Raw genomic sequence first — 18,630 nt, 5'->3', positions numbered from 1 at the left:
GGTGTCCTTCATAGGAGCAATACTAGACTCATCCCTGGCCAAGGCCTTTCTGCCGCCAGACAAAATCCTAGCAATACATCTAGGGGTATTTCATTGCAGCTTTCTCAGGTTCCAACCCACAATATTTTCCCAAAGACTACGGGGGTTAATACCATTGTCAGACTCCGCTGGTTGGGGGCCGAAGTCTAGGAAGGGCTTGCCTTCCAGCTTCTCGTTTCCCACTGTGCCTGTTAGCAACACCTCAGTAATAAAGAGAAGGGGGTATTCCTTCACCTAGTTCCCTCTCTCCCTGGTCTCTGCCTGCCTTTTCGCTTTGAGGACAAGACCTGGCGTCATTCCTCCTTGGCTGTCTCCAGGCAGACCTTATGAAGAAGTACCTGCGGCAGGACTTCCCCCGGCTCTCATCAGTGCATCCCAAGCCCCTTTAGTGACTGGACTCCAGGCCAATGGGCTGTTATTCCTCTACCCTCTCCAGCCTGCCATTTCCCCTCCAGATCTTTAAAAGCCTTTCCTAGCCCCTCCTCCTCAGGACTAGGGTCCATCCAGTATTTCCCAGGCTGTTACTGGCCTGCTGCGCCTTCCAGCTGCTCCAGGGAGTCCCCGGTAGTTGCCCTTTCCCAAGTTCCTCATTGCTGTCCAGCTGCCCCCTGCAGGGAGTGCTTCACCTTCCCTCCCCAAGGGCGGTCACCTGAGGTTCCTGCCGCCTGGTGAGGCCAGCCAGCTGCGGAGGTCGCAGGAGGCTGCCCAGCAGCTCTGTTGCCAGGCTTGCCGTCTCCTAAGGACATAAGTTCAGGAGCAGGGCAGACAGGCATCTACCACAGTAATAGTCCCATATGCCATACTATGCATGCATACCCTTCGACTGTGGTTCCTAAGGGTTAGCCCCAATCCAGAAAACTGAATGCCCCAAGACATATCATATACTCCCTGTCCTGTTGGACCCTTCCCCCAAATCTCTTACCAGGGGTTCTGTTCTAACCCCCCCCAAACCGGAAGTCACCCTTACTACAGACACCTCACTGTCATGCTGAGGTGTTCATGTAGACTCCTTTTCAGTCCATGGTATTTGGTCCACTCACAAGAAATTGCTTCACATAAATGCCTTGGAGATCAAGGCAGTCTACCTAGCAGTGTCTGCCCTTCGGTCCCACCTAATGGGGAAAAACACCCAGGTGGCAACAGACAACTTGTTCTGTATAAACAAGCAAGGCAGCACAGCCTCATCAACCTGGTGCCTCTTGATAGTCAGCATGCCCCCTAGGTCAAATTTTTGACTACCTGCAATGCTTAGTCCACGGGGTATTTTCTCATCCTCGGTCAAGGTACATCTAGCAGCTATAGCCCTCTTCCACGCATACACATCGTGGGAAAACCAGTCTTTGCCCAAAGAGAATCCAAAGTGTTTCTCAAAGGCTTGTTAAACCAATTTCCACAGGTCCATCACCCTATCCCTCAATTGAGTCTCTCACTGGTGCTGGCCAAACTGATGGGCAAGCCCTTAGAACTGGCGGCCACTTGCTCATTCATACTGCTCTCTATGAAAATCATATTCTTGGTGGCCATAATGTCAGCTAGGAGAGTCAGCGAATTCCAGACACTTTATCATGACCGTCCCTTCCTTAATTTTGTTTAACTTAAGGGTCATTTTACATCAGTCCCTTGAATTCTGACCCAAGACAGTTTTGAAATTTCACCTAAATCAAGATGTATTCTTTCCACACTTTCCTCCACACTTTGGATGTCTGCAGGGCTTTGTTATTTTACCTGCACAGAACCAGAAGTTTCAGAAAGGATGATAACCTATTCATCTCATATTCAAGCCCAAATCAGACCATAATTTTCAAAATGGATTGTAATCTGCATCCAATTACACTACCAACTCGTGTGGGTTGACTGCCCTTTATGTCTCTCAGCCCACTCCACCAGGGTCCAATTGACGTCGACAGCAAACCAGCGTGGCCTTCCAGTAGAAGAGGTATGCAAGGTAACAACCTGGTTTTCTGCTTGCACTTTCGCCAGCATTATTCCATGGACATTGATGCCAGGAAAGGTGATAGCATTCAGAACTGTGGTTCTCCACACAATATTCAACAAAGAGCTCACACCCTCCTTCCAAGGCTTGGTAAGCCTCTACTCTCCCATGTGGTCCTGCATAGGAACCACAATGATGAAAATAGAGTTGCACTTACCTGTTGTTCATTGAGTGGTCTTCTGTACAGGCACACATCCCTGTCCCGCTGTGAGCTCTAAGAATTATAACAAGACAAGCTCTCTCCAACAGTGGCGGGGAGGAACTAAGGGAAGGGCGCTCCATCACCTCAGGCAGGAAAGCAGCACGGAGGAGGGAAAAAGGAGCCCACTCCAGAGGTTTTGAGCTTCAGAATCTCTGCGGCAGGCCTGCACGTGCACAGTACCCCATGTGTGACTGCACAGGCAACTGTTCAGTGAACAACAGTTACAGGGGGTTGTGCAGGGGGTTAGTCTAGATGACCCTGGAGGTCACTCCCGACTCTCTGATTCTACAGGTAAGTGCAACTCTGTTTTCAGAGGTATTCTGCTTCTGAACTTAGAGGCTCCTGCTCATTTCCCTTGGCCAATAGTCAGTAATACATTTATTTTCCATTACTTTATCTAATCCTCCTCTTCAATGCCAGTGAGCATCACCACATTTTCTGACAGCAAATTCCATGCAGTTAACTTTGTGTTGTGTGAAATAGCGCTAAATCCACTGCTGATCCATTTCATCGAATGGCCCTGAATTCTAGTATGAGTGTGAGAGAGAGAAAATTCTCTGTCCACGTCCTTCACATAATTCATGGATGTTTTAACTCCCTCCATTGCTCTACAAACTCTTCTAGGAAGCAGAATGTCCAATCCCTCGTGGTGATGCTGACGGAAAGTGAGCCAGGGTTGGGGGGAAGGTGACAGGAATGTGAAGCGTATCGCTTAGCAGGAGCCAGGCTGTGCATAACTGATAAACGGGGATGGAGCACCTTATCTCTGGATTATGCCAATCTTACTTCAAGGTTACAAATATTGACTGTGTATTGTCTGTAGTCTAGTATTGAAGAAACAGAGTTTCATTTGCTTCACAGATCTTGGCTTGCTATGGGGGAAGTTTGTGTGTGGGAATGGGGAGGAATGTGTGTATTTTAGCCTGCTATCAAAACCCAGCAAATATTTATAATTTTATTTCTTTAATAACAAAAGAACGCAACATGGTTTCTCTTGCCATATTTTTGTTAATAGTGTTTGTGACTCCCAAACTGATAGCTTTGTCTTAAGGTGCGTGCGCATTTAGGGGCAGAGTACCTTTTTAAAGTGAGTGCAGTACCTATGCACCCTGCATTTATAATTGTTCACAGTATTTGTGACCCTCCCTTTGATCAACACAGCAGCTCACAGTAGTTAGAAAATGCAGTACATATTTCTTTTTAAAAACCACAACATAAAAACTGAAGAAAATGCAGCCCTGATTAATATTTTTGCCCATCTCTTTTGTAGTCATGCACTGACTATTAGTAGTACTGTACAACACTCTCCCCCAACACACACTAAGTATTGTGTACAGATATGTTTCCATGAATAGGGCACAGCAAATATGCATTTACAAAATAAAAGATTTTCTTCCAACAGTTTTCAAACAAATAATACATCAAAAATGCTGCTAACCCCAACAAAACAACTCTTGCCAAGCAAAGAGGCTTGGATCTGCCCGTAATTTCTGAAGATGGACAGGGTTTCTGGAGGTGGGGCATAACATTCTTGCTCTAACATGCCCCTCCCAGATGCTGCTCCTGGGAGTCAGGGGACTTGCAGAGTTGGAGATCTGCAGCAGAAGGGGTGAATCGACCAAAAATTTGCCCCCTCCTGCCACATAGATCCTCTGCTAGATCTAACCCAAAGTTTCTACTGAAAAGCATTTTCTAGCTGGAGATCCACATGCATGGATGGTTGTTTGCTGCAAAGCAATGTCCAGTTATACATTGACGTTTAAGGGCTGTATTTCTCTGGCCTTTTCCCTATACATTTGCAACTTTTGGGGTGTGTAGATGATAGGCGAGTGCTGATAGTGGATTCCATCAGTGAGGAGAAGAGTTGGTTTTTGTATGTCAACTTTCTCTACCACTTAAGGAAGAACCAAACCTGCTTACAATCACCTTCCCTTCTCCTCCCCACAACAGACACCCTGTGAGGTAGGTGGGACTGAGAGAGCTGTAACTAACCCAAGGTCACCCAGCTGGCTTCGTGTGTAGGAGTGGGGAAACAAATCCAGTTCACCAGATTAACCTCCGCCACTCATGTGTAGGAGTGAGGAATCAAACCCAGTTCTCCAGATCAGAATCCACTGCTCCAAACCACCACTTTTAACCACTACACCACACTGGCTCTCATTTGCCTGGATTGCGATTGGGATGTCCTGAGTGTTGATGTGATGGCGAGCTGCCCAGCTGTTTCCATATTCTGAACAAAAGACAGTAAGATTTTGGGCTCTCTTAGTCCTCCCATGTCACTCCATGCACACCAGTGGCCATCAGTGATGTGATGTGTGTTTTCCAGAAAATTATGAATTGGAAATTTTTCTGATGCCTTAAATAGACCTGATTTGGCATCTTTGTTTGACGTATGTATTTAGTAAGCAACACTTTAAAAAATATTCCATTTGAATTTTTCGTCCTGCACAAATATCTCAGTTTTCCTAATAGCCACAGGTATTAGAACCAAAATAATTGATTAGGGAGAGAAAAGCTCAGTAAAGTACACTTAACATTGTTTCAGTATTGCATTCAAACAAATTCAAATCCTTTTTTTGGCTGGTGGGGGGAATATTTTTATTAGAATACTTGTAAAAGATTAAAAATGCCAGCACACATTTGTTTTGCATTTAAATGTTAAGGAAAGAAAACCAAGGTACTGCAGGCTGTGGACATTCTGATTTTAGTGCACCAAAGACATGTGTAAGCCCCTCACGTCCCTTTACCTTCTTCCATAAAATTGAGCTCTGTCATGCGGTGGGGGCACCTGTGGGCTTCACTGGCTGTTCCAGCACTTTGCACTGCTTGTTAGATGCGGTTTGGATCGAGGCCAACCTGATTTAGAACTGCTTGAACCGTGTTCTGTGGGCAAAGGTCACTTTTAACAGTAGTTGTGTTTGTGACTGGTTCAGCACTAGCAAGAGTCAGGGAAGCCACATACTTTTTTTCTCCCCCTTCCCGCCATTACTATCAAGTCAAATCTGATTTATGGCGACTCCATAGGATTTTCAAGGCAAGAGACGTTCGAAGGTGGTTTGCAATTGCCTTCCTCTGCATAGTGATGCCGGACTTCCTTGGTGGTCTCCTAGCCAAATACTAACCAGGGCTAACCATGCTTAGCTTCTGAGATCTAATGAGTTCAGGCTAGCCTGGGCCGTCCAGGTTAGGGTGATTTTTTTCCTGTTTAGGCATTATGGCTACCTCAAAGTAACAAAAAGCAGCAAAAGGGATAACAGGTTTTATAAAAACTCTTCCACCCTCTCCAGGAAGTTGCACCAGAAGTGAAACTAGTTACAGTTTTAGGCGTAGTTTGGTTTTCTCTTGCACTCCAAGATTGTACTGGTATCCATTAATCGTGTTGTTTCTAAACATCAAAGGTGCAAGATTTTCCACAAAAAGTGAGCAGTAGAAAATTTTCTGTCTCATGTCACTAGTGACCGTGTAGCAAAATTATGGGGTCACAGGTAGAAAAGAAGTGGGGTGTATCTAACTTTAATATAATTTTCTAATTTAATTTAATTTAATTTCCAGCAACATCTATCGTACATTTGGAAAAAATTTAAGTGGAAATGCAAAGGCCATAAAAATGGTTAACATGAATCTCTTGAAATCAACTCTGGTTTGCACCATTGCCCTCTTCTTATTTTACATTTCCCTCTTTGCTCAAGTAACATGAACATAAGTAAAATGCAGATTGCATTTCCCTCCCTCCCCCCCCCCCGAGTAAAATGCATCTGGAAATCCTTTTGACAATTAAGATTTTTCCAGAACTTTAGTTTAATAGCTATTTCAGCTTGAGCAAATAATTTCCGTTCCCTTTGCTCTCCCCCAGATAGTGACCTGGGTTTGCCTGTGTCTTCACAGATGTGGTGCTGGAGAAGGCCATGCACAAGAGCATCTTGAAGCCCCTCAAAGGCCACATTGAGGCAATGCTGAAAGAGTTCCACATGGCCGATGGCTCTTGGAAGCAGTTGAAAGAGAACCTTCAGCTGGTCCGGCAGAGGAATCCTCAGGAGCTGGGAGTATTCGTCCCCACACCAGACTTTGTGGACGTTGAGAAGATTAAAGTCAAGTTCATGACCATGCAGAAAATGTATTCGCCTGAAAAGAAAGTTATGCTGTTGCTGAGAGTCTGCAAACTGATTTACACTGTGATGGAGAACAATTCAGGTAAATACTGGCAGTTCTTAGTCAGAGGACTCTGAGCTTTTTTTGAGCCAGGTATGCTTCTGAAGAGGGAGAGGAAATCAGCAAATGTTCTGTCTCCAGCAGAGGTTTGAAATCTTCCTTTTCTTCTTTCTCTGGGATTTTATAACGCATTTGCACTGGCAACAGAGCATTCACGCAACAGTTTCCACTGTACTTGCCTCAGCCCCTCACAGCCAACATTTCACCCTGCTCCACTGGAAGTATTTTTATTTTAAAAAATTGGGATTTGCTAGAGCATTAAAGGTAAAGGTAGTCCCCTGTGCAAGCACCATGGGGTGACATCACAGCCCGACGTTTACTAGGCAGACTCTGTTTATGGGGTGGTGTGCCATTGCCTTCCCCAGTCATCTACACTTTACCCCCAGTAAGCTGGGTCCTCATTTTACCGACCTTGGAAGGATGGAAGGCTGTCAACCTTGAGCCAGCTACCTGAAACCGACTTCCTTCGGGATCGAACTCAGGTCGCGAGCAGAACATTTGACTGAAGTACTGCAGCTTACCACTGTTTAAGTCATTTAATATGGCGGGGGAGGAGGTTTTTATATGCCTTTCTCTACCACTTAAGGAAGAATCAAACCGGCTTGCAATCACCTTCCCTTTCCCTCACCACAACAGACACCCTGTGAGGTAGGTGGGGCTGAGAGAGCTCTAAGAGAACTGTGACTAGCCCAAGGTCACCCTGCTGGCTTCATGTGTAGGAGTAGGGAAACAAATCCAGTTCAGCAGATTAGTATCTGCCGCTCATGTGGAGGAGTGGGAAATCAAACCCGGTTCCCCAAACCTGGTCCACCGCTCCAAACCACTCTTAACCACTATACCACGCCGGTGGTGTAGTGACATTCTGTTTAACAACAAGAAATTTCAATGACATTGGAATTTCATTGAATCTGTTTTTTAATACTTCCTAGAAGCAGGTATAAGGAGCCACGTGGCGCAGAGTGGTAAGCTGCAGTACTGCTGCCAAAGCTCTTCTCACGACCTGAGTTCAATCCCGACGGGAGTTGGTTTCTGGTAGCTGTCTCAAGGTGTTGACTCAGCCTTCCATCATTCCGAGGTCGGTAAAATGAGTACCCAGCTTGCTGGAGGTAGAGTGTAGATGACTGAAGAAGGCAATGGCAAACCACCCCGTAAACAGTCTGCCTAGTAAACTTCATGATGTAATGTCACCCCATGGGTCAGTAACAACCCGGTGCTTACAGAAGCAGTATTTGTAGTTCTCCCATTAAAACAGTGTAGCTGAGCAACTTGTATGTGTTACTTGTGGTGTTAGTAAAATGGCTTCTTAAACTGGAGACGTTTCACATTTTACTTAAAGTTAACCCATCATTTAAATGGCAAAATGCATGAGTGAGGCTGCCTGTGAATGTTGCGCATGCTGTCAGGCAGCTGGATTTCATGCTTTATAACGATGCTTAGATCTGCTCAGATTTTCTTTAACATTAAAAAAGCAGCAATGGGAGTAGACGTGGGAAGGTTTGGATTGAGGAAGTGAAGGTCAACCCTCTCCCCATTCCATTTTCCTGATACAAAGGCCCTCCCCTTTGGGGCCTGTGTGCATCTGGGAGGCAGAGAGCTCCCATGGCATGCCAGATATGAAGTCCTCCTGGCAGCTGTGAGGACTTTGTATCATGTCTGGCATCCATTAGGCTGTTCAGGCTGCAGAATGCTGCGGTATTTGCAGATGCGAAATCCTTTGAGGGGGGTTAGGTTGTTGACACTGGCAGATGTGATTCTGATTTTTCAATACTTGCAAGGTGTGGGCCAAATCCAGACTTCTAAAATTGCAACAAGTTCTTCTTTTAGAGTGCATCGTGAAGAACATTGGAAAACATGATCTCGTATTCTTTCTCTTTATGTATGTCATGATCACTTTTGTATTACAAGGGTCAGGTAACCATGTGAAACAGGGGCCTAAGCCAAGTGTCCGTTGCCCAAAAGCCTGTGTAGCTTTTTTGTGCCCTAGACTTCTTGGCCCACAACAAAATATTAGATAGGATTTGTCTGTCTCCCCCTCAATACTACCAGTGTGAGAGACAGTGTGCTGATGTGGTTGAAGTGTCGGACTAGGATCTGGGAAACCCAGGTTGGAATCTCCACTCTGCCCTGGAAGCTTGCTGGGTGACCTTGGGCCAGTCACACACTCTTCAGCCTAACCTAATTCACAGAGTTGTTGTGAGGATAAAACAGAAGAGAGAAGAATGTAAACTGCTTTTGGTCCCCATTGGGGAGAAAGCATGAAGTTTTTAAAAAAGTTATTAACTCTGCTGCAGCCAAATTATATTCCTTAAAGCAAGGGTGTCAAACATAAGGCCCGCGGGCCAGATCTGGCCCCTTGGGAGCACTTATCCCGCCCGCTAACCAACTGAGGCAGCCACACCCTCCCCTCCAGTTCCGATCTGGGCTGGCGAGGCATGGCCCGACCAAGTGACGTTATGTCATATCTAGCCCTTGTGACAAATGAGTTTGACACCCCTGCCTTAAAGCACTCTACTTTCATAGACCACGACACAATTGGTGGGGGACAGAGTGGGGAAGGAGCTTTGATTCCTCCAACTCTAGGGATCTGTCCCTCATAGGCCAGTCTAACAGCTCTTTAACCTGTCGGTAAGATATTTACATTCCTGAACACACATGGTCATATACTGTAAATTTGTCAGGTCTGAGGTCATATCCTCTCTGGGTCCTTGTAAACCTCAGCTTAATTTATAGTAGCAGATCCAGAGAGCATAGCATGCATGCTTTAACAGCATGAAGGAGCCAGTGTGGTGTAGTGGTTAAGAGCGGTGGTTTGGAACAGTGGAGTCTGATCTGGAGATCTGATCTGAAGTGGAGTTTGATTCCCCACTCCTCCATATGAACGGTGGAGGCTAATCTGGTGATCTGGATTTGTTTCCCCACTCCTACACATGAATCCAGCTGGGTGACCTTGGGCTAGTCACACTCTCTCAGCCCCACCTACCTCACAGGGTGTCTGTTGTGGGGATGGGAAGGGAAGGTGATTGTAAGCTGGTTTGATTCTTCCTTAAGTGGTAGAGAAAGTCGGCATATAAAAACCAACTCTTCTTCTTCTTCGTCGTCTTCAAAACAGAAAGCCAGTGAAAAGATTCAGCAGCGAGCTGTGTCAATCTTTGTTTTCTGCTTTTTCTCTCTTCCCCCTGTCCCATCCAGGGAGAATGTATGGAGCAGATGACTTCTTGCCAGTGCTGACCTATGTCGTGGCTCAGTGCGACATGCTGGAGCTGGATGCTGAAATAGAGTACATGATGGAGCTGCTGGACCCGTCCCTGCTGCATGGAGAAGGTGAAGTCCCTCGAAGCTCGGAGGGTGATTCCCCCCCCCCCCATGAATGTAAACTGCTGATAGTCTGAAGCTTTTACAGGCATTCCGGAGTGCCTAACTTGTTGCCAACCAGCAATTCCTACAAACAAAAACATCCTGATAATCCCAGCCAAACAGATAAAAAGCCGAGAGAGCGTCCCTGGCTGTTTGGAGAGTGTGAAGAGGAACAATCTGCTATCAGTGGAGGCGCTTTCTGAGAATCCTTGAAGGGGGAAAAGGTGTCTGGGTGCAGCACGTCTTTGCTGCGGTAGCTGTGTTTATCCGTGTTTGCTGAGCAACCACTTGGATTCAGTGTGGCTTGAACCACATGCTTCTGAATAGGGGAAGGGTCAAGCCATATGTTTTATAGCCGGGTCTGGAAATGCCTCTTATCGGATGCTGGTTCGGCCAATGTGGAAAACTTTTAGTCTTTTATGTATTCTTTTTACAGGCCTCTGGAGTAACTCATCTCTGTGTTAGAATTGGCTTCCTGCAGAGGAGAAGTTTTCCTTCAGGTCCATATTGGCATTTAGCAAGACAGTTCTCCAGTTGTCGGTCGAAGGATTGGCTCCTTTCTGTTGGCAACAAGACAGCAAGGAGCTTTCCAAACTGTTCCCCAGTTTAATGTCCTCTTACTTTGGTATTTGCTGCTCACACAAGATGATGCCACACCTTTCAACCACCCTCCGGAATTAAATGCAGGATTGCTTCTACTGTATTGGTCAGGAACACGAAGAGAAACATCTGCTGAAATAATAGGCATTGAATTCAGTAAATGCCAGTTCAATCTTTGAGATTCTTAAGAATTTAGGAAGTTTTTTAATGGGATTTTGGAATGGTCTGTTTCAAACTGGACCTCTTCACTCTTTTTAGTGGTGGTGACTGGCTTACCTGCTTTATCTAGAAAATCTATTCTGTAGAGTACTCTAAAAGTCAAATGTAAGAAATCAAAAATACAGTGATATGGGTATTCTCTGCTCAATTCCTCAGTCGTACACTGTTACCGCACTTTCTTTGTATTCCCAGCGATGTATTAAGAGTTTGAAAATGTTATAAAAAATACTGTTCGCACTTTCTTTGTATCCCCACCGATGTATTAAGAGTTTGAAACTTATAAAAAATACTGTTCACACTTTGTTTGGCCCCTTTAGCTGTGAAGACATCTTCCAACTATTTTTTAGCCGTGGCATCCAAAAACCCTTTTAAAGCGATATTTTTTATAACATTTCCAAACTCTTCATACATCGCTGGGAATACCTAGTGTGGTAACAGCCATTGAAAGTTATTTAAGCATCTAATTCACACTACTATGCATTTATATAGCATCTTAGAACACAGCATGTTTTTCATGTTATTTGCTTCTGCTAGCCTGGCTAATATTCTCATCCCCAAATTTGAAGACCCAGGTTGGGGGGAGCTCTTGTTAAAATACGATAATTGTCCTAAGGCCACAAAGTGAGTTCATAGCAGAAACTGGCTTTAAGGGAGGATTTCTGACTCCCAGCTTCCATGTTTTAACCACTGTACTGCACTACCTCAGCCACCTTTTCATCTGACTTTTTTTGACGGGTGTGTCTAGAAAGCAGGTTTTGGAAAAGTACATAGGCAGCAGTTCCTCAATCATACACAGCCAAAAAAGAGAGTTCACTTGCCCCCCACACACACACACACTGCAAAATATAACAAGAATCTGTGCATTCTTAGAAATTCTTGACTTCCAGTTGCTTCTGGTAATGCTTTCAAAAATATTTCGGATTTTAAAACAAGAACTGGGATTTGTCTTCCAAAGCACTTGGTTGCCTTCCTCTTAAACTCTCCCTGCGTTTGCAGATTTTTGGCTCATCGCCAGCCAGGAACCATAACGGATTCAATGGGCCTTCCCCTCCCACAACAGCTGAAAGCAACCCAGTGCTAAGGAAATTAAATCTGGCAAGGGTCCTTACCTCACAAGAGCAAAATAAAAACAGCCAGGGCCAGGCTTCTGGCCAAGAGGTTGGATGTTGATGCTTCCTGGGCTAGGTAGGTAGAAAAGCAGGCTACACATTAAAAATAAAGATTGTTATCTCCTTCTCCAAATTGCATCAAACTTTCCCATGTGTTTACTAGGATCCCCCCCCCCAAATCATTGCAACGGGGTGGCAGAATTCTTGCTACTCTAACCCTCCCTCAGTCCATAATGTATGGGATGGAACGAATGCTGAGAAATCCAGAGAATAAGAACAGTTCTAATGGCTAGTGTAGCTGAGTGGTTTTCAGACTTTATACCTACGATGGGAACACTTCCTAAATTAGTTAATATGCCACAGAATTGCTGTTGCATTGGTGGAGGGCTCTGGGGCATGCCTTTGCTCGATGCATGGCAGCATCTCGACAAAGTCTCTTGAGCGTCACTGTCCCACATGACGTGTCCAAGCACACATGAAGTGAGGGATGATTCAGTAGAACTCCAATTCTGCCAGTCCTTCACAGAAGACTCTTATAGCCAAACAGTCTGCATTAGGGGAAGATTTGCCACCTGATTGGCTTTCACGCTGAGGAAATCCTGACAAGCTTTTGAAGAACTCCAAGGTTTTCTAGAATGCAGTTTGAAAACGTGGGTGTAGCTGCTGCTGAGACACGTTTTTGAAGAGTGGCCAGATGCTCCCCAGTAAATTTGCAGGGTCCACTAGTACTTAATACCAGGTAGCAAACTAGTTTTTTCTGCTAGGAAAACTATGGAAACACAGCTTGTCTCCTCCCACTCCTCCAAGACAAGTTTGAAGCCTTCTTCTGAGCCTCATGCATTGCAGTAAGGCTCCTTGCACTTGCGGAAGGCTCTGGATTTGGCTGAGCAGAGTGGTAGAAGACAAGCCAACAGGTCCTATTCTGAGTGTGGCATTTTCATTCATACATGACATAACCAAGCTTATGATAACTGTTCTTGGAACATTGTTCTCTTGCTCTTCTTCACAGGGGGTTACTACTTGACAAGTGCTTACGGAGCCCTTTCTTTAATTAAGAACTTCCAAGAAGAACAAGCAGCCCGACTATTGTGTTCAGAAGCCCGAAATACACTTCGGCAATGGCACAAGCGGAGGACAACAAACAGAACAATCCCATCGGTCGATGACTTTCAGGTACAATTTATGGTTTCCAGATGATGACTTTTCTGTTTCCACTGGGATGTGTTCAAGACAGAGAGCCTCCGTGGTGTTGTTGGTAGTGAGAACAGTGATAGACCTGGACAGACCTAGATGATGTTGTTTAGTATCCCACCACAGACATGAACACATGAAGCTGCCTTATACTGAATCAGACCCTTGGTCCATCAAAGTCAGTATTGTCTACTCAGACTGGCAGCGCATCTCCAGGATCTCAGGCAGGGGTCTTTCACATCACCTACTTGCCCTAGTTCCTTTAACTGGAGATGTCAGGGATTAAACCTGGGACCTTTTGCATGCCAAGCAGATGCTCTACCACTGAGTCACAGCCCCTCCCCATGAACCTCAGGACAGAACTAGACTTGATGGAGGGAGGTTCATTCATATCTCTGTCCCATGCAAATAAAAGTGGAGAGTGGTGTTAAAAGAGTACATGGCTGAAGGATGCAGAACATTTCCCTCTCCTGTACCTTTTCTACCATTGCTTCAGGAACTTTTCTCCCCCTGGAACCCGCCCCCACTCGAGTGCCCACTCTTGCATGTGCCTGTTAGACACCCCCTCCTCACAGATGTGTGTAAAATAGCACATGTGCATCATGCTGCTCCCTTGCATATACATTCCATGATCTTTCAGCTTGAATATTTTCTGAAAAACAATGTTGTTGTTTTGTTATGTTGCTAATGTTTCACTGCCTGCATTGTATACTTGGCCAGAAACCTTGAGTTTTGGTTGCAACTTTGCAAATGCGCTGGAGGACACCTCAGCAAAAATAAGTTTGTGGGATGTTTTGTCTCATAAAAACAAAGGTTTTGGTTGTTGCATCCTGAAAGCGTGTTTTGGCCTGTGCTTGACCTAGTCCACCCCTCTCGTGAGTCATTTCACGTTGTCAGAGGACAATCAGTGCTCTAACATGCATATTCTCTGTTTCTCCTTCCTTCCTGGTTTCTATTTTCATCTCTCTTTACCTCCCCTTCCTTCTTTTCCTTCCTCAAATCCCCACAATCACCAATTGCATCTTTCCTCAGTAAGTAGGATGCTTATTTCCCTTTTTGTTTTTAATATTGGAGTTAAAAACTCTTTTCTTTTAGTGTTTTCCAATGATTGTATTGGGTAGAAGAAACGTGTTTTGCTATTTAATCCCATGCACAGTTCTGGTGAGTATAACGTATAGGGAGGTCACACAACACCAGTCAGGCTGACAAGGCCTCATTTTCTCACAAGCTAACCTGAGGTTTCCTAAAAGCTTATCTGTCTCAGCAAGATCTATTATAGTGGACAAATTTTCCTGAAAGATTAGTGATCTTCTCTTACAGTGCACAAGCATGGGAAAACATCACTGTGTTCCAAGGAATACTCTCTGTTTCACTGGAACACAGTTTGAAAATCTCTGACTTAGCGGCAAGAGGAGTAATCGCATTTCAGATTGCTGAGCTCAGTGTGTGGTGTTTAGTGGCAGGGAAGGGAGTTATCTTTGTTGGGTCTTCGTTGTGAGTTTTTATTTTTCCCACACCTTTTCTCGTTCCACAGAACTATCTTCGAGTTGCATTCCAGGAAGTAACTAGCGGCTGCACAGGGAAAACCTTGCTAGTGAGACCATATATTACTACAGAGGACGTGTGTCAGCTCTGTGCCAAGAAGTTCAAAGTGGACAATCCTGATGACTACAGCCTCTTTCTTTTCATCGACGACACCTGGCAGCGACTGACTGAGGACACCTATCCTCAAAAAATTAAAGCCGAACTGCACAGTCGGCCACAGCCCCAAGTCTTCCATTTTGTCTATAAGCGCATCAACAGTGACCCATATGGGGCTGTTTTTCAGAACGACAACAGCAACCACGTGTCATAAAGCTGATGGTTTTTTTTGTTAATTTGCTGGAGACAGTTTTTGATACAACTGTGCGGTTTTTGTCAGTGAGTCGGTCTTCGGGACTCTAATCCACCCACCTAGTAAACAGAAGCCACTGTCCATGACTGTAAATAACACGCATAATGTAGGCAGGCCAGTGATGCCACAGTGTACAGCTCACGGAGCGCCACTTCCTTAGATCACTGACCTTTTCAAATGCACTGCACAATGTCCATTTGCAGGTCCATACTGTATTCTATTCTCATCCTCAGTCTAAGCACAGTTATTCAGTTAAATATATTGATAGGCCAGACCTTTTGGTGTGCTGACTGATTTGCCTTCAGTTTCACCAGTGTACATACGCAATACTGTCTGATGCAGGGCATCTGTAAACTCTATATGGATGGTAATGGCCTTCTCTAAAATAGTTTTTTTAATTATCATTTTACTGAAGGCGACATGTCTTTATATATTTCACAGAAACTTTATAGCAGTTGCAGGTAAACTGTCGTGGTTTTTAAAATATTTTTAAACTATAAAAATTTATAATTATGCATGTGATATTTTTAAACATTTAATATACAAAATAAATCTCTTGCTGGTTTTAGAGTTGCATCAAAAAATTATGTGGGGTTTTGTTTTTTGGGGGTTGCCTCTTTCTACCCTTTTACTGGATTTATAAAAAGATCAAACTTCCATTTTTAATGACTGATTTTGCAAAAGCCATTTGTATTTTGGATGGCAGCTGCCCACGGTCTTTGGCAGGCCCGATGGATAATGTATATGGACTATTTATCGCTTGGAAGGAGAGATGAGGTATTTGAAAGAAATTAATGCATATAGGGAGAGGACACAAAGAACCTGTTTAGGATTAAAATGTATTGCTGTTATGTTCACAATCACAGCTCTGCAAGTCGTAGCCAGCGTGTGGCGATCCTGTAGGGTTTCCCAAGCAAGAAACAAACAGGTGGTTTGCCATTGCCTGCCCCTATGTAACGACCCTGGACATGGTGTAGTCGTTAAGAGCGGTGGTTTGGAGCAGTGGAGTCTGATCTGGAGAACCGAGTTTGAGTCCCCACTCCTCCACATGAGTGGCGGACTCTCATCTGGTGAACCGGATTTGTTTCCCTACTCCTACATATGAAGCCAGCTGGGAGACCTTGGGCAAGTTACAGCTCTGTTAGAGCTCTCTCAGCCCCACCCACCTCACAGGGTGTCTGTTGTGGGGAGGGGAAGGGAAGGCAATTATAAGCTGGTTTGAGTCTTCCTTCAGTGATAGAGAAAGTCGGCATATAAAAACCAACTCATCTTCTTCCTTGGTGGTCTCCCATCCAAGTAATAGCCAGGTTCAACCCAGCATAGCTTTCGAGATTTAATGAGATCGGGCTAGTCTGGGCCATTCAGGTCAGGGTCGCAGTGGTGCGATTGATCCTTAATATGTATTAACTTTCTTTGTACACAGAATTGGGGTCAAAGAATGTGAATAGCTTAGAGGGTTTTCACCCTCCATTGATTTCACTGTATGTTTGTGAGTGTAATGCTGATTCTTCTTCCTCTTGGACATTTCTGAGGAGAGAAACTGGGTGACAATCACTCAATTTAAATAAAGGCTTCTCTTGAAGGTACCCCTGGTCTGCTGGTTCAGGCTGCGTGCAGAACGTGGATGAAGGAGGTGATGAAGGAACTTTAATGTGTGTTATATCGTAGGTGTGCAAATTGATTTGACATGCGTTATGCTAAACACCAGAAAATAAATTAGTGTATTCATGATGCAAGCAACATGAAATGTATCTGATGGTGGTTTTAAAAAGCAATTGGTTTTTTTAGGTATGGAAATACTAATTGTAAGTTTGTTTTCATCTAAAGACGCAAGAAAACCAAAGGAATAAGCTGCAGTCCTATGCACCCTTCCCTAGGGGTAAAGCCCATTGTGCACTGAGAGGCTAACTTCCCTGTAAAGAAGCATAGGATGAAGAGGCAATAGGAAACGGAGTGTGCAGTTTAGACAGTACACAAGAACTTTCAGATCTGAATTCTGGCCTCTTCAGAATGCCATAGAGGTGAAACATGGTTGACATCCAGTAATATGGATGAAGTTTTTTCACAGCCTTAAATATGGTGATCACTAAGAATCCTGGGTGTGACTTCAGGTGAGGTCTTCTCAATAAAAAGTTAATCCATTCATCCAAACCTCTAGTGTATAATTATGGCAGTCAACTTGTGCCTAGGGAAAAGGGGAGGAAAATACATGGTCCTGGGTTGGGTGGGAGGAATGCTGCTTGTCACTAGTAGATCACTGAACCCCTGGATCCCACTAGATAATTGGTTAATCTAGGCAGCTGAACAGTACTGTCTTGGTAGAATCTACATTCAGATTCACAAAAAAACCCAAAAAATCCAGGTAAATGTTCTTAACAAATTCTTGACAAAATCTTGGTTCTGAAATCCCTTATTGAGACCCAGAATTTTCAAGAACCCTGGCAAGCTGGACCATTCTATCATTTCCCAAACCATATGAATGCTCGTGTATGCTGAATTTTTGGAGGGCTATACCTTAATATACTAACATTACAAGAAGATGACTCTGGAAGCAAATTCTGTATATAAAGATATGTATGTGTTATGTTGATTTGCCACACATCTGCCACTTTTTTATGTTGTATTGCATTTTGTAAAGAATAAAGGGGTAGTTTTGTACATAATACCTTGTAGTGTGGTTCTTTGTGTGTGAGAGAAAGTAGTTTGTGTTTAAGCAGTCAGTTATTTCTTGCCCGAGTAGGTCCCAGCTGTGCACTTTCGGGAAGTATTGTCCGCCTCATGAGGCTTGTTGCAAGATGACATTAGGATTGATTCACACATGCAGAACCATGACTTGATTTCTTGTCAGTTGGTGTCTGACAGCCAAATATGTGAATTGCCTGTGTTGAAACGTACTGTGTGATGAGGCAATATGACAATTCTTCCCAAGGTATGATTATTCACACATGCTGCGGTTATGAAGGATTGTGACATGGGCCTGAGGGCCAATTCTCACATTTGTTTTTTTAAATATATACCTCAGGATTGGTTTATACACATAAGTTGGTAGAATGCTGAGGCCACAGTGTGGATTTTACCTCCCCCCCCCTTCCTGCCTATTGCTGACTGCCAGCAGAGGGATAAACTACAGCTTCCCATAACCATCCTTCAAAGGGAAGAAAGATCTACTGCTGAAGGACTGGTAGAATTCAGCATTCGTTGAATTCTTGGGCTAGGAGACATAGTTAAACTCACCCTTATCCCACTTTCAGTCATCACATTAAAAAAAAAACTTTTCTTTATTTTCATTCATAGTCCACCTTTCTCACTGGGACTCAAGGCGGATTACAAGTACGATAGAACTATTCAGTCAGTCAGCGGATTACAAGATATGCCAACATTCGAACGATAACATTTGAATCTAACAGCAAAGATTCCTAGTAAAACAAAGCTCTTCAGTCATTCTGCAAGTGGATTACAAAATATGACGACATTAGAGTTTTAACGACAAAGATTCCTAGCAAAACAACATAATTCAGTGGGGCTGAGTTTCAAAAACAGAAAGGAAAAACCCCACATTATTCTTAATAGAGGTCACCTCCCAAGGTGATCCACTGCATCACGGCTCTACTCCCTCTACAAGTATGCCCTCTTGAACAATTCTGTGAAATTATGTAAGCAAGGGGCCGTCCTAATAGTCTCAGGCAGATTGTTCCATTACATAGGAGCCATCACAAAGAATGTGTATGAATAGGAAGTTGCAGATTTTACCTGTTGCCAATTTTACCTGTACATTGCTCTGATGAGCAAAGTGGTTCAATGGAATGTAGCAGGAGAGACA

At 44.2% G+C, this 18,630-nt stretch overlaps 1 protein-coding gene across 2 annotated transcripts in view; it reads left to right on the top strand.

The window, feature by feature from the left end:
• Positions 1 to 14,777, top strand: part of RIN2 (Ras and Rab interactor 2) — a 63,458-nt gene extending 48,681 nt beyond the window's left edge. For both annotated transcript variants that reach the window (XM_056862242.1, XM_056862241.1), the window contains 4 exons: positions 6,120 to 6,425; positions 9,633 to 9,764; positions 12,735 to 12,898; positions 14,451 to 14,777. In XM_056862242.1, the coding sequence (XP_056718220.1) occupies positions 6,120 to 6,425; positions 9,633 to 9,764; positions 12,735 to 12,898; positions 14,451 to 14,771 (923 nt within the window). In that variant the 3' untranslated portion in view covers positions 14,772 to 14,777. The remainder of the gene's footprint in view (positions 1 to 6,119; positions 6,426 to 9,632; positions 9,765 to 12,734; positions 12,899 to 14,450) is intronic.
• The last annotated feature ends 3,853 nt before the right edge of the window (positions 14,778 to 18,630 follow it).

This window comes from Euleptes europaea, chromosome 17, assembly GCF_029931775.1.
Source record: "Euleptes europaea isolate rEulEur1 chromosome 17, rEulEur1.hap1, whole genome shotgun sequence".
NCBI lineage: Eukaryota > Metazoa > Chordata > Lepidosauria > Squamata > Sphaerodactylidae > Euleptes > Euleptes europaea.
Note: the sequence above shows the minus strand (reverse complement) of the source record. Positions and strands in the feature narration are given on the sequence as shown.